General features: G+C 38.9%; 1 protein-coding gene across 3 annotated transcripts; it reads right to left on the reverse strand.

The window, feature by feature from the left end:
• Nucleotides 1-3,709: 3,709 nt before the first annotated feature.
• LOC113248736 (zinc finger protein 280B) lies at nucleotides 3,710-22,455 on the reverse strand. 3 transcript variants are annotated; one of them, XM_048221621.2, is made up of 3 exons: nucleotides 22,337-22,455; nucleotides 21,474-21,534; nucleotides 3,710-5,480 (listed from the first exon to the last, which is right to left on the reverse strand). In XM_048221621.2, the coding sequence occupies exon 3, from the start codon at nucleotides 5,408-5,410 to the stop codon at nucleotides 3,758-3,760; it is 1,653 nt and encodes a 550-aa protein (XP_048077578.1). In that variant the 5' UTR covers nucleotides 5,411-5,480; nucleotides 21,474-21,534; nucleotides 22,337-22,455; the 3' UTR covers nucleotides 3,710-3,757. The 3 variants fall into 3 exon arrangements, with proteins under 3 accessions (XP_048077578.1, XP_048077579.1, XP_044236680.2); XM_048221622.2 differs by lacking the exon at nucleotides 22,337-22,455 and adding an exon at nucleotides 22,187-22,325; XM_044380745.3 differs by lacking the exons at nucleotides 21,474-21,534; nucleotides 22,337-22,455 and adding an exon at nucleotides 9,745-12,017.
• Nucleotides 22,456-22,946: the final 491 nt, after the last annotated feature.

Consider the following 22,946-nt stretch of genomic DNA (forward strand, 5'->3'; position numbering starts at 1 on the left):
AATTGGCAAATTTAATGAAGGGAAAGGAAATATATTTCAAAATGAGAAAGAGAAAAGGAATGAGATTCTGAGTAGAAGATAATATTCAACCCTAAGTGGAAATATTACTTCAGGAGAGGAAAGGTTTCAGGACCCCTGGGTGGCTCAGTTGGTTAAGCATCTGCCTTTGGCTCAGGTCATCATCTCAGGGTCCTGGAATCAAGCCCTGCGTCTGGCTCCCTGCTCAATGAGGAGTCTGCTTGTCCCTCTGCCTCTCCCCTCACCACTTGGGCTCTCTCTCTCCTGCTCACTCTCTCTAATAAATAAAATGTTAAAAAAAAAAAAAAAGGAGAGGAAGGTTTCTAATAGAAAAGTTGTGAATCAGGCTGAGCATAACTTAGGATAGTAAAGAAAATGTAAATGACTGTCTCAATAGACATTGTAAATTAGCCAATAAAACTAAGCAATTTTCTTTAAAAATTCTAAAGGCAGGAATTCATTACCTTTAATGGTAAAGCATTTCTCACTAAAACCAAGAGCAGAAAACCTCACTTACATCTATCGCACTGTTTTGAAGTTCTGGCCAATGCAATATGATTAAAAATAAACACAACTGGCAGGATGGCAGTCTCCATAGTGGTACCAAATAAAAATTAACTTCAACTTTACTGGTGAAAAGATAATAAAACGAAAACTTCTTCTTTTTTCAAAAAAAATTTATTACTACAATTGCTATTTTACTTACAATTTTTGGCAACATTAACAAAATAATAAATTTCATCTGAAAGAACAAGCAAAATAGACATGGAAATTCACAAAGGGCAATAACAAAATAGTAATCTTGACAGATATTCAATATATTTGTAAACAAAACAAAGTGACATTGCCTTAAAAAAATATAGAGGTATCAGTAGAAAAACAGAGAAAGCTCCCGAAAGAACTGAACTCACTATATTCAGTTTCTTTTGGTTACAGGCACAGAAATTGACTCAAGGTAGCTCAATTCTAAGAGAAGCAAAGCTTTTGATGATTATCTTTTCCCAGCTTTCCGTGAAAACCTAGGAAATTTAACCAGATTGGAGAGGAAAAAGGGAGTGAGGAGGCTTAAAGTGCCTTTAAAAGGGGGAGGAGTAAGAAGGTGGACAGAGATTTCGTTGTCAGTATCTTCCGAACACTGGTGAAGCTCAGTAAGCTAAAGGAAGTGTCCACACAATTAAGTGAGGTAGCCAGCCATGCAGGCCCAGGAGGAAAGCATTCTAAGAGCAGAGCAGTTGCAAAGTCTTTGGAACAGGAAGAAATGTGATTTGCTTAAAGAAAAGCAAGGCCAGTGTGTCAAATTAGTGCACCAGTGGGGACAATGGTTGAGTAGCATGGCGGAGGATGGAGAAGCGAGAGGAGGTAGACAGGGGCCGTTATCACCAGAACCTGTAGTTGGCAATAAATAACAATTTGTACTCCTTAGGGTCATAGTTTAGTTAAAGAGCAAACAACAGTTGACAGTGTTGGTAATACCAAGCAACCACAAAAAAAAAAAACAGAACTAAAATATTTCATATTTTTACTGTTTTCAAAACAGAATTTGTTATAAGAACAGAACAAGGGAGAGAAGTATGCAAAAGTCTGCATATCTATTTATACACAAGTTTCCACCTGAGACTAAAACAAGTGTGCACATACACACACATACATACATATTCATTCACTCACACACACACTCTCTCGCTCTCTCTCTCCACCTGAAGAAATAGGTTCAGGCTAAAATATCAACAAAGTGCCTTGGCCAAAGCAAACTAATAAAAAGGCCTAGTAAAATGTTCAAAGTGCAAATCAATCAAGCATTGAGCAAATAAATACAACAGAATCTATACTCAGGAAATTCTTTAAAACATAGACAAACTTGCAACTACCTTGTTATCTGTCCTCCTTCCCCATTCTAGAAGGGATGCTAAGCCCCTGAGGACTAGCACTTCCCAGCTTTCTGTGAAAGCTTAGGGACTTTAACAAGATTGAGGAGGGAAGAAAAAAGTGGGGAGAGATAAGGTACCGTTAAAGAAGAGGAGAAAGCAAGGGAAAATAGGAGACACTTCTCCTTGCTCAGGTCTATGGACAGCATCCTAGGTTCCTTAAGTCATGCACAGGCTTATAGGTACTTGAGTCAAGGTGGAGAAAGAAGGGATGGCACTAGAAAATATCCAGGAGACTCAATCCTGGGAACCCACAGAAACAGCCAAGGATGATGTTCAGGAACCAATATTCAGAGAGCACTCCAGTTATGTCAGAGTCCTTGGAAATGGCAAGGGGAAAATATTCCCCTCACAGTATAGTCAAGGATTAGACAGCTGAATAGATTAGGTGAAGGACAATAACTCTAAGACCTAATACCTAATGAAATAAATGGGACATTTCTTACACATCGGAGTGTGTCCAGCACAACTTTAACCTCAACTAGTTTGATAAGGGAAACTATACACACAACACAGAATAACTGTTAACTGTAATACATTCATGTCTAAGGCAAGAAACAAAATTGCAAATTTCACATGTTCAACTGGGCTAAGATCCACGTACACAGAAAAATATAAGGAAAAGCCCTATAATGGGTTTAATTTTACTCAGTCACCATGGGCTGCTTTTATCCACTACCTACTATTCTTGGACAACCCCATTCCAGCTTAATAGTACAAGAACTAAATTTAGCCTAGTCCTTGAACTGGATAGATACCATTTGTTGGGCCCTTTTCAGTTCAAACTACGGGTCCAGTGTAGTTCAAACTATAGACGTCAGGGCTTCTTTCCCTTGAGAAATTTTACTTGCTTTACTGCTGTGACTAAGAGGCGTATAAGGCTAATTCGTCCTGACCAAAGGCCAGCCAGAAGGAAGAGGGAAGGGAACAAATGGAGTTCCTTTGGATCACTCAACAGGAGGTCCAGTGGCACCAGACCCCATTCTATTCATTACCCCTGCTTTTCCATCTGAAACCAACGATACAGTAATTTTTTCATGTCTGCAGGGGTCCCTTGCCAAAATGCCAAGCATTTTATTTTAATGGTTTTGCTTCCTTGGATGTTCTTGTGCTAGGAAAAGACACTCTGAGACAGTGTTCTATCTTCCTTGGCTCCAAAACTAGAGTGAATGCGTGTGTGTGTGTGTGTGCGTGCCCTCAACCAGAATAAGAAGCCACTGCTCTCCACTGACTAACCTCCCAGTTCCTGGTTCCCATTCATGCCACACCTCGTCCCTCAACTTCTCCATACTCAGGCTTTCAGAGTCAGATTGATTCAGACTAACACAAGACAGACACTTCTGGGCACTCAGCAGCAAATGGAACCATGATAAAACAAAGCCATTCAAGTCTGACTAGAGTTAATATTGAAATCTTCAGGGCATGGAAAAGGTTGAAGTTAAAATTAAGTACTTAAAAAAACCCTATAGATTCTATATACAGAAATGAGAGCTTTCAAACGTACAAGCAACATGAAATATCAAAATAATAAATAGGTTTCCACTTTTTTCTCTCACACACATACATACACAAAACATCTTTTATGTGTTAAGCCAGACACAGTACATGAAAACCAGGTAACAAATTCTTAAATAATATCTCAAAATTCAGATCAGACAATACTGTATTTCATGAATTTAAAAAGAAACTCATAAATGACTCAGTTTCACTATTTTTGATGCTGACGAATAATGTATGGTTTGTATTTTTTTAAAATTTTTATGGGATTTTTGACTTTGATTGAAATACCTGTTTTAGATTTACTGAAACTAGAATTAACGAGGTTTTTTTGAAATTCTACTTTTAGACCTGGAGGGTGATGGTTCAGAATCAGACGTGTTCACAGTAATGGATGCTACTTCCACTGATCCTGGTTGAAGAGGTCCCAGTGACACTTGAATAACTACCTTTGTTTCAGGGGGCAATCCCTCTAGCTGCTTAGGTTTCTTAAACATTTGATGACACTGGGTCTTGTGCTCCATTTTCTCCTTGAAAGTTAAAAACTGTAGCCGGCATTTCGAACACTGATGAACACTCTTTTCCCAGTGTCCCCTATAATGACACATGTATGGCGTTGCAGTTTTGAAAATTTTGAGACAAAATGGACAGAGCAAATTCTTAGTGTTTTCATGGCATTTTCTGAAATGTGCTTCCACATCAGCAAAGGCTGACGATCTGTAACTGCAAACCTGGCACACGTAGGGCATCTCGCCAGGCTTATGATTGTCCTTCATGTGCTGCAAGAGGACCTGGTCTGTTTTGAATGACAATTCGCAAATTTTACAGACAGTAGAAGGCTCCTGGACAGTGTGTACACTTTCAATGTGACACTGCAGCTGGAAGGGAGTGGGAAACTGTCGGTGGCAGTGCTGGCAGGTGGTGTGGCTTTCCCAGCTGTCACCCCTCTGTTTCTCAAGTTCCAAATGGTGCTTCATATGATTCATAAACTTGACATTTTTTAGAACTTTCAAGCAGCTGAGGCATTTAAAGGTTGTGTGAGTCTTCTGTTCTGGCTGACCATCTCCTTTATGTTGCCCATAATAAAAGTCACGAAGTAATATGACCAGACTTCCTTTTTTGGGATCAACAATCTGGTTTTGACTTGCTAGACTCAAAAAGTCTGTTTTTGCTAGTCTGTTTTCCTTAACAGGATTTATAGGCTTGAAATGGACACTGTCCTTTGGCAAAGCTGTTGGAAAAGGTGCTCCATTCTGAACATGGCTTAATGAGGTATGAACACTGTTTGAGAGTGTGCTTTGCTGCGAAGTCATTGTATGAAAGATACCTGAAGGGGACAAAGCTGAAGCATGTCCCCCTATGATTCCATCACTGAGTTTAGGTCTTTTGGGATTTATGTCATTTACTTCAGCAGTGGAAAGTTGCTTTGATATGCAAGTACTTTTATTCATACCTCCTCCAGAAAGTGCTGCTCCTGCTGGATGCTGCAATGAACTTGTGAATGTAATCAAAGGAGAACATAACTCTGAAGAGCTATTAGGCACGACTTGTGGTGAATTATTTTTATAATCAGGTTTACACAAGGGCTCAATAATAATGGGACTATCTGTTGATCTTGATTCAGATTCAGAAACTGGCAAGGCAGTCACTGCTTCTGATATAGGGGTCACATGACTTATAGGTTGCAATTTGTGAGCAGTACCTTTTCTGAGATGACCGTACTTTTTTCTCCTTGAACATGAACCTGGGGTGACTCTGTTCAAAATGTTTGAAACAACTGGTTTTGAATTGGAAGTCACCCCAACAAAGATCAGCTCAGCGTCGTCACTTACATGTTCTACCCCAACAAAGATCAGCTCAGCGTCTTCATCATCTACTTTTTTGGTTTCTTCTACGTTCTGCTGTGGTTCTGGTTCTGGCTCTGGCTCTGGTTCTTGTTCTTCTTCACATAACATACATGGCTGTTCCATTTTTTAATTTTTTTTTTTTTATTCTTGAAGGTGTGGCCAGTCCCAGTGCTTTCTTTATATAAACTGCCACCTAAGTACAAACACACTATACATCAGTAAGTACAGAAAAATGCATTATCTTACTTAATTCTCTCCAAAACTCTAAGGTAGTTATAAACACCCTTATTTTATAAGATAAGGACACTAAAACTCACAGAGGATAAATGACAGCTTAAAGCCTACAATTATTCTGTCTATGCAACTCTATAATCGTAGCTTTGCCTTAAGCTGATTATGATTTCTTCTATTAAAAAAAAAAGAGGAAAAAACTAATAACTAATCACTAGGTGAAATCACACGTAAAGGGTATGCACCATTGTGCAGTGTTTAGAAACATGGGCTCTGGAGTCAGAGAAGATTAAGCTGGAATTGTAAGTCAGCCACAAACCAGCTGCATCTTCTTTGGCAAGTTCAAACCTTTTAAATGCGTTTTATCTTAAAGGCAAAAGTTCTTATTTCTTACACTTAAGGTAACAGCTCTTTTTTAAAAAGCACCAACAATCCAATGGTACCTTATTTTGTAGCTGAATTAAAGAAAATGTTAGAGTAAATGTACATATCTCAATTGATTCATACACACTAATTTCATAAAGTGCCAAATTCATAGAACAGAGTAGGAGTACCTACTCATTGTCAACAAACAGCATAATTCAATGTCAAGTGCTTAGCACGTGCCTAGCAAATTGGGAACAAACTCTCTTGATAATCTCATCCCAACTCAAGGCCTTAATTATAGTCCATTCACTGATGTCTCCTAAAATTCTCCCTCTAATCCTGACTTCCCTGCTGAACTTAAATCCAACAGAACTTCCTCCTTCAGCCCACCTCAGTCTCTTTTCCACATGGCAGGCAAAGTAATACCGTCAAATCAGATTATATCATTGCTCAGCTCAAAACCCTCCAACGGCTTTCTAGTTCACTCAGTAAAAGGCCAAGTGCTCTAATATCGCCAATGCCTGCAAGACCATGCTTCCAAGCCTACGTACTGCCCTGCATTATGTCCTACTACTCTCCCCTATCCACCTCACTCTAACCACACTAACTGCCTTGTTATTTCTTGAACACCTTAAACACTTTACCTTGCTTAGGGCCCTGTATTTGCTGTCCTAATATGAATGCTCATCATCCAGATACCTGCATAACTGAATCCTCACCATCTTCAGACTTCTATTGCAAGTCTTCTCAAAGAGGTTCTCAAATACTCCAACCAACTGCAATTCATATTCCCAGTCTCTCTTCCCTTCCCCTCACCTTCAAGTCCTTATCACCACCTAACACATTATAAACTTTATCTATAAGCTTGATTCTTTTCTACTGTACATCCAGTAAAATGTAAACTCCAAAGGACAGATATTATCTTTTGTTGACTTCTGTATCCCAACCACAAAGAACAGTGCCTGGCACAATATGGGAGGGAGCTCAAATAAAGAATTTGTTAAATGAATTAATAGTGACTTTCATTAACAATCTTTATTTGTAGAACAGACGTAGTCCATTAATTCCGCATTTTCTATGCTTTACTCTCAGAACCTTGTCCATGTCAGATATTCTGTAGGCCCATGAAGGACTGAAAGCTTCTAGCTTTTTAAAAACATTTTTTATCACAACCCATAGTAAAAAAAAAAAAAATGCGTATGGAGTCTCACTACACAAACATATAAATAACAATTGCTTTACTACATGGGATGCTTATTCTAATATTTTCTATTTCATTTTTCTTAAATTGGTCATGACCTACAAAATGGCTCACTACTAGTGGTTTGAAAAACACTGGTTTTGGGCTAGCAAGATGTAGGTACTTTAAACTATGGATAACTCACAAGTTGCTGAAAACTTAATGTCAGAACTCATTGTAGTCCAATGTAGACCTTTCAAACTCTATAAAAATTAAACTGGCATCTAATATGTGCCATGTACCTCCCATTAATTTAATTAGTACATCAACATATAATTTTGGAACACATAGATACTTAATCCTGAGATGTGTGTACCAACTTCAAAGTAAGTCAAAAAAGAAACAATAATAAGCAGAAAAATTATTTATTATTTTCATCACTTGTTCTGCAACTATATTTTGCTTGCCCAACACTGGTAAGACACTAACAAAGTACTAAGAAGAAAGTGGTGAATGCATGAAGTTTACAGTCAAGTGTGTCATGAATAGTGATTTACAACCTTCTTAAAACTAAGATCAAGTACATAATTAGGAGATATGTAATGCAAGAAAATATATAAGGCACATCTGAAAACACTGCTCTTTAGAGTCATTGAAATTGGTTTGGTCTGTCTATATAACAACTTCAATCATCTAACTCCAGGATGATGCCACTTAGTCCACTGTTTCCCAACATAAGCACCACTAACATGTCTGGACCAGATAACTCTCTGTTGTGGGGGTTGTCACGTGCATTTAGGATGTGTAGCAGTATCCCTGACCTCTACTTACGAGACGCTAGTAGAAATCCCCTACATGTGCAATCAAAAATGTTCTATGGGAGAACTTCTACCCTAATCTAACCTCCGGAGTATCACCTTCCACATTTCTAGTAACTGTCTTCTAGGTAATTCCACATGATGCTCTAATATCATCTCAAGAAATAATTCTAAGTTGAAATTATTATCCTTTTTTAAAGATTTTATTTATTTATTTGACAGAGAGAGAGAGACAGCCAGTGAGAGAGGGAACACAAGCAGGGCTCCCAGCAGGGAGCCTGATGTGGGGCTTGATCCCATAACGCCGGGATCACGCCCTGAGCCGAAGGCAGACGCTTAATGACTGAGCCACCCAGGCGCCCCCTAAGTTGAAATTATTAATATTCTCCCTGATATCATAAAAATCAGAATATAATTTAAAACTTAGAGTTAAAAAATTTTTAAAAAATAGAATAAAATCTAATTTGACAACTAATGTAAGCATCAGAATTATCTGAGGATAGACATTTAAAGCCTAGAAAAATTTATGATTCATCTGAAGTTACATGTGAGGTCTGGAGACAGAGTTAGCACTAAAATTCGTGATTCCTGAATTCTAGTTCTGTGTTATTCCCTATTCTGTGTTATTAACTTAATGCATGTCTACATTTCTGGTGATGGTGCTATTAATTGCTCAGTCTCTAAGGATCAGAGTCTCACTGGATCCAATTCTAATCTCGTATTTTATAAAAACTGTTCAAACCTCCCCCAACCTCCATCAAATTATTCACAGAAACTTGTAAGTGGTTCTAAATAACTTTTTAGAGCATTAGTCATTCTAACTACCTTTCATTTCCATTCCTACTAAAGCTCTTCCCCCCAATTTCTACGTTTGAGTCCACTGGTTACTTCATGTTTATACATCTGCACTAGGCTCCAAATTGTCTTGTCTCTCTGTCCTTCAAATTACCACCAACTGCATACCCCACTAGAGGAATCTTAAAACACCCTGTAATTTATATCACTCTACTATTCCTACATGTTAAATGACTCCTCCAATTTCAGAGAATATATTTTAAGTTATGCTATGGACCAAACTGTGTCCCTCCAAAATTCGTATGTTGAAGCCCAGCAATCCAGCCACAGTGGCTTCCCTGTTGTTCCCTTTAGGCTCTGCTTGAAATTCTTATCTCCCAGATATCTGCACGGCTAACACGTCTATCTCCTTTAAGTCATGTCCAAACTTACCTTTACCATATACTCGCTCTGATCACCTGATCTAAAATTACAACACTCCTGGGGTGACTGGGTGTCTCAGTCACTTAAGAGTCTGCCTTTGGCTCAGCTCATGATCCCGGGGTCCTGCGATGGACCCCTGCACTGGGCTCCCTGCTCAGGGGGAAGCCTGATTCTCCCTCTCCCACTCCCCCTGCTTGTGTTCCCTCTCTTGCTGTCTCTCTCTCTGTCAAATAAATAAATAAAATTTCTAAAAAAAAAAAAAAGAGTCTGCCTTCGGCTCAGGTCATGATCCCGGGATCTTGGGATCGAGTCCTGCATCAGGCTCCCTGTTCAGGAGGGAGACTGCTTCTCCCTCTGCCTGCCCCTGCCCCTGCTTGTGTGTTCACTTTCTCCCTCTCAAATAAATAAATAAATTCTTAAAAAAATAAATAAAAATAAAAAAATAAAACTACAACACTCCTACCTACCCAACATTCAATCCTATAACCCTGCTCTATTATATTCTTCCTAATTTCATAACATCACCTTCTGTATCACCAAAGAATGTATTTTATACACACATACACACACATATATATATATATTCTATGTATATATATATATATATATATATATATATATACACATAACATTATATTATATACCTTTCTTTCTCCACTGGACTGTCAGTTCTTTCCATTGGAAAAGTTCTGTTTCGTTTTTTAGTTTGTTTTGTTTGTTTTTGTCTGTTTTTTTCATTGTTTTCTCCCAAATCCTAGAGCAGTCCTGGCACATAAGTCTTAAATATTTGTGAAAGGAAAACAATTATCTAGGAGTTACAAAAATTTAACAAAGGAAAGTGGGCTGAGGGAAGAAGTAGGAAATGTTCAGATTTGAGGAACAGCCAATTTTCTTCAGGTCCGGGACCCACTGAAGTGTACTATTACAGCAAATGTGAGAACCCTGTACCCTCGACCTCAGGAGAATGACTATGGTCAGTCACTTTCAGCCATTCTCCCTTGCCCTTCCTCACCTCCCAAGAGCAGGATCTTAGAAGAATCCACAAAGTAGAGATGAGCAGGGAGGCAGTTCAACCTAAAAGTGGCCTATTAGTTCAGAAGGAAGTTCTTTCTCTAAGACCAAGTGTTTCGAAAGGGTTTGGAAGTATCAGGTGAATGGTGAATGATTTAAAGAGGGGCTACAGAGAACCACAAAAAAAGATGACCAAAAAAAAAAAAAAAAAAGGACAATGTTAATTTGTTAAATGCCAGCAATAAGGTAAGGTCAAAGTGAATGCTGAAATAAGAAACTACAAATATTCCCTCCCTCATAAAAGCAAAGAGAACAACAGCAAAAATTGTCAAAATCAAGCTTTTTCATCCTAGAAATTAACCAAAAGCTTGCAAAAACCAGAGGATTTCTGTGGAAAATATTATGGCAGTTCCTCAAAAAGTTAAACACTGAATTATCGTATGACTCCACAAGTCCACTTCTAGGTATTGCCTGATACAACTGAAAACAGGTACTCAGACAAGTACATGTAAAGTACATGCATGTTTATAGACATGATTCACAAGAACTTAATGGTGAAAATAATACAAATATCCATCAATGGATGAGTAAACAAATTGTGGTATATACAAACACTGGAATATTATTCAACCATAAAGGGAATAAAGGCATCTCCAGGTTCACTGCTGCATTATTTACAATAGCCAAAATACAGAAACAACCTAAGTGTCCACTGATGGGTGGATAAAGAAAATGTGGTATATACAAACAATGGAATATTATTCGGCCATAAAAAATATGAACTCTTGCCATTAGCAATATGATGGACCTGAGGGCATTATGCTAAGTGAAATAAGTCAAACAGAAAGGCAAATACTGTATGACCTCACTGATACATGAAATCGTAAAGAACAACAATAAGCTCATAGATAGAGAGAATAGACTGGTGACTGCCAGAGGCAAGGGAGAGGGATAAAGTGGATGAAGGGGATCAAAAGGTACAAACTTCCAGTTATAAAATAAATAGGTTATGGAGCTGTAATGCACAACATGGTGACTATAGTTAATAATACTGTATTGCATATCTGAAGTTGCTAGGAGAGTAGATCTTAAAAATTCTTATCACAAGACAAAAAATAATTACGTATGGTGACAGATGTTAACTATACTTACTGTGAACATTTCACAATTTATACAAACACCACATCATGCCCTATACCTAAAACTAATATAATGTTATATGCCAATTATACCTCAATAAAAATAATTAACTTACTTTTTAAAAAGTGGAATGAAGTATTGATACTTGCTACAACCTGAATAAACCCTAAAAACATGCAAAGTGAAAGAAGTCAGATAGAAAAGTTCACATACTGTATGATTTCATCTACAGGAAATATCCAGAATAGATAAAGCCATAGAATCTAAACACAGATTAGTAGTTGCCAGGGGATGGGAGAGGAGAAATGGAGAGAAACTGCTTAATGGTAGAGTTTTACTTTGGAATGTTTGAGATATTTGGAACTAGATAGAAGCAGCAGATGTACAATGCTCCAAATGCCACTGAATCTTTCACTTTAAAATGACTGATTTATGTTATGCAAATTTCGCCCTCAATACATTATTTTTTTTAAATAAAGAGGGGATATTACTACCAACCACAGAATTTTTTTTAAAAATGTGTTTTAAGATTTTATTTATTTGAGAGAGAGCGCGAGTGCCAGGAGCGGGGGAGGGGCGGAGGGAGAGGAAGCAGCATGCAGCAGGGAGCCCAACCCAAGCTGGATCCCAGGACGCCAAGATATGACCTGAGCCAAAGGCAGACACTTAACCAACTGTGCCACCCAGGCCTCCCTGAAATTAATTTAAAAAAAAAAAAATTAAGGAAACACTATGAACAATTCTATTTGAAAAATAAGAGAACTCTGATGAAATGGACAAATTCCTAAAAAGACACAAACTACCAAACTGACTCTGAAAAAACAAACCTAGAAAATATGAATAGATCCAAAACAAGCAAAGAGATGAAGTTAGTAATAAAAAAAAAAAATTCCAAAAGAAAAATCCAAGATCAGATGACTATCCTGGTAAATTCTATCAAAACAATCTAAGAATTAGCACTAATCTTTCATCAACTCTTCAAAAATTAGAAGAGAAAACTTTCCAGCTCATTCTATGAGGTCAGTACTATTTATACCAAAATTAAAGATATCAACGCCAAAAAACAAACAAACAAAAAAACCTAAACACCAATATCTCTTATGAATAGAGGCAAAAATCCTTAACAAAATACTAGCAAACACAATTTAATAACATATAAAAAGGGCTATACACCATGACCCAGTGAGATTAATGTAAGAAATGCAAAGTTGGTTCGTTATATGAAAATCAATCAACATTATACCATTTTAATAGAATAAAGGACCAAAAATCCCACATCTGCCCACAAAAAAAGCACTGGACAAAATCTAGCTTCTGCGGGGGGGAGGGTGGGGAACACACTCAACAATTGGGAGAAGGGAACTTTCTCAGACAAAGGGCATCTGTAAAAGACCCACAGCTAGCATTACACTTAATGGCAGAAAGACTGAAAGCTTCTCCTCTAAGACCAGGAACAACACAAGGATGTCCACTTCTACCATTCTGATGCAACATTATACTCGAGGTTGTTTAACCAGGACAATCAGGCAAGAAAAAAATAAATAAATAAAAAAGCATTCAGACAGGAAAAAAGAAGTAAAACTATATTGGAGAGGACATGATTTTGTATACAGAAAATCCTGAGGAATTAGTATTAGAACTTATAAACAATATAAGATCAATATAAAACATCAACTCTATTTCTATACACTAGCAACAAACACTCTGAAAATGAAATTAAATAAGCAATTCTATGTACACTAGCATTAAAAAGGGTAAAATACTTAGGAATAAATTTCCAAAAAAAATGTAAGACTTTCATACTGAAAACGCTGAATTATACTGACTACTTTGCTGAGGCAATTAAAAAAGACCTAAGGAAATTCATACATCCCATGTTCATGGATAAGATTTAATATCGTTAAGATGGCAAGATTCCTGATACTGATCTATCAAAATCCCTGCTGGCTTTTTCACAGAAATTAAAATTCATATGGAAATGCAAAAGACTCAGAACAGCCAAAACAATCTTGAAAAAGAAGAAATGAAAATCTCACATTGATTTCAAAACTTACTACAAAGCTACAGTAATCAAGAGTGTGGTACTACCATGAAGACAGAAACACAGATCAATAAAATACAATTCAGAGTCCAAAAATAAACCCATACACTAATGGTTGATTGATTTCCCATAAGAATAGCAAAATAATTAAGTGGGGAACAGATAAGTCTTTTCAACAAATGCTGGAACAACTGAACATCCTCCACATCAAAAGAATGAAGTTGGACCCCTGCTCACAGCATATTAACAAAAACCCTCAAAATCAATTGTAGAACTAAATGTAAGAGCTAACTGTAAGTCTTTTTTAAAAAAAATAGAAGTAAATGGTTTTTTAGACAAGGTACCAAAAGAATAATGACAAAAGAAAAATAAACAGGATTTCATCAAAGGGAACCCTCTCACACTGTTGGTGGAATGCAAGCTGGTACAGCAACTCTGGAAAAAAGTATGGAGGTTCCTCAAAAAGTTGAAATTAGAGCTACCCTATGACCCAGTAATTGCACTACTAGGTATTTACCCCAAAGATACAAATGTAGTGATCTGAAGGGGGCACCTGCACCCCAATGTTTAGAGCAGCAATGTCCACAACAGCCAAACTATGGAAAGAGCCCAGATGCCCATCAACAGGTGAATGGATAAAGAAGATGTGGGGTGTGTGTGTGTGTGTCTATACATATATGTGTGTGTGTGTATGTGTATATATATTGTATATATATTGTATACACACACACACACACACACATATATATATAGACACACACACAATGGGATATTACTCAGCCATCAAAAAATGAAATCTTGCCATTTGCAATGACATGGATGGAACTAGAGGGTATTATGGTAATCGAAATAAGTCAATCAATGACAATTATCATACAATTTCACTCATATGTGGAATTTAAGAAATAAAACAGAGAAGCATAGGGGGAGGGAGGGAAAAATAAAAAAAGACCAAATCAGAGAAGAAGACAAACTATAAGAGACTCTTAATCATAGGAAACAAACTGAGGGTTGCTGGAGGGGAGGGGAGTGGGGGATGGGGTAACTGAGTGATAGGCATTAAGGAGGGCACTGGATGTAATGAGCATTATATATAATATATATATATATTTATATAAGACTGATAAATCACTGAACTCTATCTCTGAAACCAGTAATACACTATATGTTAATTAATCAAATTTAAATAAATTTAATAAAGGACTTCATCAAATTAAAAACTTTGTCCTTCAAAGGATACCATCATGAAAGTAAAAGGACAACCCACGGAATGGGAGAAGATATTTGTAAATCATATATGTGATAAGGGACGTTTTCCACAATACATAAAGACCTCTTATATCAGAAGAATAAAAAGACACCCCTATTTAAGGGGGATGTCTGGCTCAGTCTGAAGAGCATGTGACTCTTGATCTCACGGTCGTGAGTTCGAGCCCCATGTTGGGTGGAGAGATCACTTAAATAAAAACTTAAAAAAAAAAAATGGGCAAGGGAATTAAATAGAAATTTCTCCAAAGGCCTATGGACTCTGGGAAGCAAACTGAGGGCTTTGGGGTGGGCGTGGGGGTGGGGATGGGATAGGCTGGTGATGGGTAGTAAGGAGGGCACGTATTGCATGGTGCACTGGGTGTTATACGCAAGTAATGAATCATGGAACTTTACATCAAAAACTAGGGGTGTACTGTATGGTGACTAATATAATATAATAAAAAATATTATTATTAAACAAAAAATATTTCTCCAAAAATGATAAAACAAATGGCCAAGTATATGAAAAGATGTTCAACATGATAGTAATCAGAGAATTATGAATCAAAACCACAATGATATATCACTCACACCCCTTAGGATGGCTACTATCAAAATATATAAAAATAAATAAATACACCAGAAAATAACAACTGCTGGTAAGGATGTGAAGAAATTAGAATCCCTAGGTGCTGTGGTTGGAATGTAAAATGGTGTAACTGCTATGCAAAGCAACAGAGGCTCCCCAAAACATTAAAAACTGAACTACCATATGATCTAGCAATCCCACTTCTGGGTATATATCCAAAAGAAATGAAAATAGGATTTCAAAGAGATACTTGCACACCCGTGTTCACAGCAGCACTATTCTGGTAACTAAAAGGTGGAAGCAGCCCAAATGTTCATCAACTGATGAATGAATTTTAAAAATGTATATATACACATACATTGGGATATATCCAGGTATAAGAAGGAAGTCCTGTCACATACTACAACATCCATGAATCCTGAGGATGCGTTATGCTAAATTTAAAAAGCCAGTCACAAAAAAGACAAATACTATATTAATTACACTTATACAAAGTATCTAAAGTAGTCAAAGCAACAGAAAAGAAACAAAAAGTAGAATGGTGGATACCAGGGTCGAGGGAGAGAGGGAAAAAGGGACTTTGTTGTTTAATGGAATGGATACAGAGTTTCAATTTTGTAAAATGAGAAGTTCTAGAGATCTATTTTAAAACAATGCTAATACATTTAACACTAAAATGGCTAAGATGGTAAAATTTATGTTATCTATTTTTTACCGCAAAAAAAAATGAGCAAAAAATTTGAATAGACATTTCTCCAAAGAAGATACACAAATAATACAATACAATAAGCACAAGAAATGCTGCTCAACACCATTAGTTATTAGGGAAATATAAATCAAAATCACAACGAGATACCACTTTGCATCCACTGGGTTGACTATAATCAAAAAGAGTAACGGTAAAAAGTGTTCCAGAGAATGTGGAGAAATCAGAATCCTCATATTGCTTGTGCAACTGTTGTAAAATGGTCAGCCTCTGTGGAAAACAGTTTGGCAGCTCCTCAAAAACTAAATGTAGAGGTATATGATCCAGCAATTTCACTCCTAGGTACATATCCCAAAAAGTTGAAAACATAAGTCCATGTAAAAATTTGCTCAACAATGTTCATAGCAGCATTATTCATAATTGCCACAAAGTGCAAACAATCCAAATGCCCATTACCTGATGAATGGATAAACTGTGGTATAGCCATACAATGGAACATTATTCAGCCATGAAAACAAGGAAACTACTGCTGTATATGCATGACATGGATGAACCCTGAAAAGATGCTAAGTGAATAAAGCCAGACACAAAAAGGCCACATATTATATGATTTCTCTTGTATAAAATGTCTACAATAGGCAAATCCACAGAGACAGAAATAAATTAGTGGCTGCCATGGGCTGGGGTGGGGTGGGGGGAAGAATGAGGAAATGTAGTAGGATGAATAATGACCTCAAAAAATATTAGATCCTACTCCCTGAAACATATATATGTTACCTGATTTGGGAAAAGGGTCTTTGCAGATGTGATTAAGAATCCTGAGATGGGGAGATTATCCTGGATTATATAAATGGGCCCAAAATGCCATCATAAGTATCCTCAGGAAGAGAGGCAGAAGTATTCACACTTACAGTAGGAGAAAGCATTGTAATAAGACTGGAGTGACATGGCCAGAGCCAAGGAATGCCAGCTGGAAGAGGCAAGCAATGCATTCTCCCCTAGAGTGTCCCGGATAGCGTGGCCCTGCCAACACCCTGATTTAGGCCAGGTGATACTGATTTCTAACTTCTGGCCTCCAGAATTGAGAGGGAATAAATTTTTGTTGTTTTTAATCCACCAAGATTGTGGTAATTTGTTATAGTAGCCACAGGAAACTAATACAGGGTTTTAGGGTTAATGAAATGTTCGGGAATTAGATAGTGGTAAAAATTGCACAATTTTGTGAATATACTAAAAATCATTCAATTTTGCATTCTACAGAGTGAAATGTATAGTATGTGAATTATATCTCAATTAAAGAAAAAAAATGCCTAGCAATGAGCTGGTGTGACCCCTCCCCCCAACCCAACAACTGATACTAAATTTTCAAAGCCCCTGAACAGACTCCATTCACGTAACAAGAGTTAGGTGATTAGGATTATGGTAACAATGCAAACTAATCTAGCCCACAAAGAGAGTTAAACTAGTATCAGATGGTCAATTTATAAATTTGTAGTGGGAGGCATATGTTCCTAGGGATGGATGGATATCTTCTTGTAGAGTGGACACCACTCTGATACTAAGGTCTTGAAACATCAACTTAATTATCATTAGGACTGCTAAATATCCTGATTTGACCAGGACAATCCAGTTTGACCTGCTGCCCCTGTGTATTTTTTAATAGTGCCACTTTTCACTCTTAAAAATACGCCGATTTCAGGGCATCTGGGTGGTTCAGTCGGTAAAGCGTCTGAATCTTGATTTCAGCTCAGGTCATGATCTCAGGGTTGTGAGATCAAGCCCCATGTTGGGCTCTGTGCTCAGCAGGATGTGTGCTTATTTTCTCTCTCTCCCTCCCCCATTAAAAAAATGATTTCGGTGATAAGTTAATCAACCTACTTGTAAGGAATCTGAAGTTGTGAAAGTGGTGAGAGCATATTCTGTGCACACTATTTGTGCCCTGTCATGAATCTCTATGTAACATATATCTTCCTGCTATTGGAAAGCTCCCAACGAAAAAAATCCTGGTAAGACTTCCACAAAGTATCCATATTTTGTTTTTCAAATGTATACAATAATAATGCTTAAGCTGAACTCTCAGAACTCTACTATTCAGAGTTACTCAAATGACTAATTTATACATTTAAAGGAAAGATAAGGAATGCACCTAAGAATACCTGTGGTTGACAAGTATAAGGAACTTACAAAGGATAGTTTAAAATAACTTGTACCCCAATTTTTTAATTGTTATGAAACCAAAAGATGAAAGTCATTATTTTTTTCATATCAAATTGACCCTAACATATTAATGCTGTGTTAGAACTCCTGGGTACAAAAAAAGGAGGAGGCAGGAATTTATTTCCTCCCTCCCTCCCTCTCTTTGCTCCCCTCCCTTCCTTCCCTTCCCTCCCGCCCTTCCCTCCCTTCCTTTCTTTTAAGGAAATTAGGAAGAAATTGTTACTCTATGAAAAGATCATAAGAAGTTCTATGGGTGTTCATACATATAAGGTTGGTAATGTTCTGATGGTCACTATTTTGGATGAACTACAACTATAAAACATATTAAATTAGTAGAATTAGAACATATCCCTTTCCACAAAAGACTGAGAAACAAACAAATGACACAGGAGCATAATGATAAAGAACCGTACAGTTTTGACAGTCTCCTAACCCTAACCCCTAACAGAGAAAAGAGCAGGGAGAAGCATCAAGAGGGTGTTTGTGAGGAATCTGAGTAAGTATTTGGTGAGCCTACCATATGCCAGGTACTGGTCTAGGTACTGGGGATATAGTAGTGATTGAAACAAAGACCCTTTCTTCAGGGAGGTGACACTGCAATAGAGGTAATTGGAAAATACATTTAAAGAGATACACACATACAATGTTATTATGTACAATGTTATAGTATCACGTATTACATATTTCAATACATAAATAATATAAAACATACAAAATATCTTATATTATTATATGTGTGTGTGTGTGTATATATATATATATATATATATATATAACTTCAAATGGTTATAAATGCTATAGAGAAAATAAAGGAGGAAATGAGCCAGGTAGTATGGAGGCAGGCTGATACTTGTATGGCATGGTTACGGAGATCTGGGGAAGAATTCTCCAGCAGAAGGAAGAACAAATACAAAGGCTCCGAGACTGAAGCATGCTTACCAAATTTAAGGACTGGTCAAAAGGCTAACATAGGCAAGCCAATGGAAAAGGAGAGAAACTGGAAAGGAGATCAAAGAATGATTTTGTTGTAGTATGTTAATGCAGTCGATTCTAAGTTGTTTGGTTTTTACTCTGAGTATGATATATTGGTCACTGGGAATTTTGAGTGAGAAGTGATATGACCTTTCATTTCAAAAGGATCACTCTGGCTGCTGTGTGAAGAAATAAGACTTTAGAAGGTAATAACTCAAAGCAGGAAGGCAAGTTAAGATGCTACTGAAATAATACGGACAAAAGATTATTATAATACAGGACAGGGATACTGAGAAGTGGTCAAATTTTAGATCAAAACCTTGAAGGTCCACAAGATTTGTTGACAGATTGGATTTGGGATGTGAAGAAGAGGATGACACATATAAGGGGTGATGCTGAGCAAATAAACATGAGACCAGTGCTCAGGGAACGACCTGGGCTAAGTACATAAATTTTGGAGTCTTTGGCATGTAATGTTATTTAAAACACAAGACTGGATGAGGTCATATAGGGAAAGAGGTCTGATATCCAAATCCTGGGGCGTTCCATTGGTTAGAGGTCAGGAACGTGAGAAGAAACCAGAAAAGGATATGAAGAAGGAAGAGTTACTCAGAGCCAAAGCGGGGGGGGGGGGGGGGGGGGGGGGGGCAGTAATAGAGAAAAGAGAATAGAGAAGGAGAATAGAGAAAAAGCATGTTGTAATCCAAATGAAAAATTATTTTCAGGGAAGAGAAAATGAATGACTCTGATAAATGCTGCAATAGGTCACATAAATTAATAACTAACAATTCAGGACACCTGGGTGGCTCAGTTGGTTAAGCATCTTCCCTCGGCTCAGGTCATGATCTTGGGGTCCTGGGATCAAGTGCCGCAATGGCCTCCCTGCTCAGCAGGGAGTCCGCTTCTCGCTCTCATGCTCCCTCGGTGCTTGCGCTCTCTCTTTCTCTCACATAAATAAATAAGATCTTAAAAAGAAATGAGTAACAATTGACCACTGGGTTAAGCACTGTGGAATTCACTGGTGATCTTGACAAGAGTGGATTTAAAGGAGTATGGGAGAACTGGAGGAAGCAAATATGGACAACTCTGGAGAAATTTTCCTCTAACAAAAGCAAATACGAAATAAAATAAGCAGAAGGGGGACGTGCAATTAAAAGATGGATTTTTAATGACAGGTGACAATACAATCAGTCTGTTTGCTGATGAGAATGATCCAGAGAAACTGAAAACTTAATCCAGGACAAAGAGGAGACTTGCTTGAACAATATTCCTGAATAAACAAAAACTTCTTGGATTTAGTACACAAGGGGAAGTTTTGCCCTTAGCCTGGAGCCAAACAATTCACTCATAATAATAGAACAATATAGAGAAGAGCAGGAATGGTGGATAAATGGGTGTGCTAGTCAGTCTCCAAGATGGCCCCAAATGAATCCTGCTTCCTAGTATTCACACTCTTGTGTCGTCCTCTCCCACACTATCATAGGGTTAGCCTATGTGACTAAGCAAATACAGAAGTAATGGTATGTAACTTCTGAAAAAGACTCTGCATTTCATCTTGGGAGCAAGCTCTCTCTTGAATCACTCACTCTGAGGGAAGCCAGCTGCCATGACAGGAGCAGCGCCATGGAGAGGCCCACAGAGTAAAGAACTGAGAACCGTGCTAATGGTCAAATGAACAAGCTCAGAGATTGATCATCCAACAAAACTCAAGTCTTCAGAGACTGCCAATCCAGCCAAAAGCTTCACTAAACCTCATAAAATACCCCGAGACAGAATCACCTAGCTAAGCCAGTCCTAGATCCTAGAGTATGACAATGAAATAAACATTTCTTAGGTCATTAAGTTTGAGACAATGTGTTACGCAGCAATAGATAACTATGTAATGGGTCTCACTGCGCTACATACACAAGTCACTGGGCATACAACATTCTTATTGTTTTGCCTACTGGCATGAAATGAATTCATATGGCCTCCCCTATCCAGTCACATTCAATTACTTCATGAAATAAAGCCGTCAGGAAATGGTTGTAGAAACGAACAAACTAACCCTATGCAATCATGTCTAAGCAATACACATTTATTCTGAATGAACCACTTTAATACATTAGCTGAATTCTTAGGTATGTGTATCAGCCCATTTTAGCCTCCTACTACCATTGTAAAAGAAATCAGTTTTACATAGCTTAAAATCTATGACCCTCTTATTTTCTTTTTCCTTTCAAGAGAGCAGGTGAAAGAATGCCACCCTCCCTCCCTGTTTTTAAGGAAGCAATATAGAGACCTCCGGAATCACCGAAATCAGTGATTGGCTTGAATTCATCAGACATATTCAGGCCATACACAATCAGAAAACACTGTCTAAATAGTCGTATTTCAATACAGGAGAAAATAAGAGAAAACTGAAGAAAAATGATACCGTCTCGGTCCTTATAAAGACCTCTCATCTTACCTCAGGTGTGCACTGAAACTTCTAAGAACTTGAGATACTCCAGGCAGGAGAAGGTCACATCCTTGAGGCAACCATAGAGGAGGATGAGGGTTACTTACACGTTACAGGGATATTTTGTATCACACTGCCTACCTGATATTGCCATCTGGGCGTTCATCAAGCATCTCACACTTTACCAGAAGAGAGCTGGATTCCTTTCCCCCACACCTGTTCCTCCCGTCTACCCTCGCTCAGTAAAGAAAACACCCTGCCTGCCAACTGCCCAAACCCAAAGCCTGGAAACCACCCTGGGTCCTGGCTGTCAGGAGGACGTCATGAGGGTGGAAGAGTCTGAAATAGAGTCCAGGCAGAGATACAGCAAACTAGAAAAATGAACAAGGCGCTGAGGTAGGGGACAGGGAGCAAATAAATGAATTTACAAACGCCTGAGTTGCCTTAAAGGCTCTGGGCCAACAGACGTCCTGAACAGGGAGGAGGCAGGCTGGGGACATTTAAACGCCTTCAGTTTAACAAGAGACCCCAGCGGGCCGGGGGAGGGGAAGGTATTAGGAGCCAGGGCAGGCCCCTTCTCCAGGAGGCCCAGGCTGGGCCCAGGCTTGGGGGTGGGGCGGCCCGCCAGGGTGGGGGAGGGGACGCTGCCCGAAAGGCTCCCGCTGAGATCGGGGAAGGGGGTGTACTTGAGGGGGTCTCAGGACCCGCCGGGGGCCGCTTACCCGACACTCCCTTCGGAGGCCTCAGCAACAGGCACAGGCCGCTCGGGTGGAGCGAGACCAGGAGCGGTGTGGCCCGCGGGGCTACGGCCGCGCAATCCCTCCCCTCGCCCCTCTGGGAGCACTGGGGCCGCGCCACGCCCCCGTCCTTACCGGCCCCGTCCGCAGCAGTCCCTAAGCGGCCGGAGGCGCACCGCCCCAAGGCGCTCCCCAGGCGAAGCCCGAGGGGACTACGCCTCCTCAGGCCCCAGGCGCCGCCGACGCCGCCGCCTCCGCACGCGCGCCCGCTGAGATCTGTGATTGGCTGCCAGGTGCGGGCCCCAGGCCGGCGCGGCTCTGGGCTCTGCGACCTGATTGGCGGCGAGGCCAGTCCGGCGCCTGCGCGCGCTCTGGCGCCCCTGGTGGCGATCCGTGGGCGCGGGGTCAGGCTGAGAGGGGTGAGGGCCGCAGCAATGACCCGCAGTCCCTTGAAGAGTCTTGGAAGGTGAAGGTTGCAGAGCTGACCGGGGTTCAAGTATCCCCAATCCATCAGGGGATACTTTTGCCGACCTGGAGTTTATCCCTTTTTCATATAAGCACCAGCTGCTGGCCCCATGTTTAAGAGAACTTGACCACACACCTGGGTCTTGATGCCCATACTCTTGATGTTGCATCTGGTCAAGCTATATAAAAATAACCTGGCACTTATTTTTGTATAGTTTGCAGAATGAACTTTACATTTGCTAATGTCTGGGAAAAGCCACAAAGAGAACATTATTTTGTA

Source organism: Ursus arctos, unplaced genomic scaffold (assembly GCF_023065955.2).
Source record: "Ursus arctos isolate Adak ecotype North America unplaced genomic scaffold, UrsArc2.0 scaffold_34, whole genome shotgun sequence".
NCBI lineage: Eukaryota > Metazoa > Chordata > Mammalia > Carnivora > Ursidae > Ursus > Ursus arctos.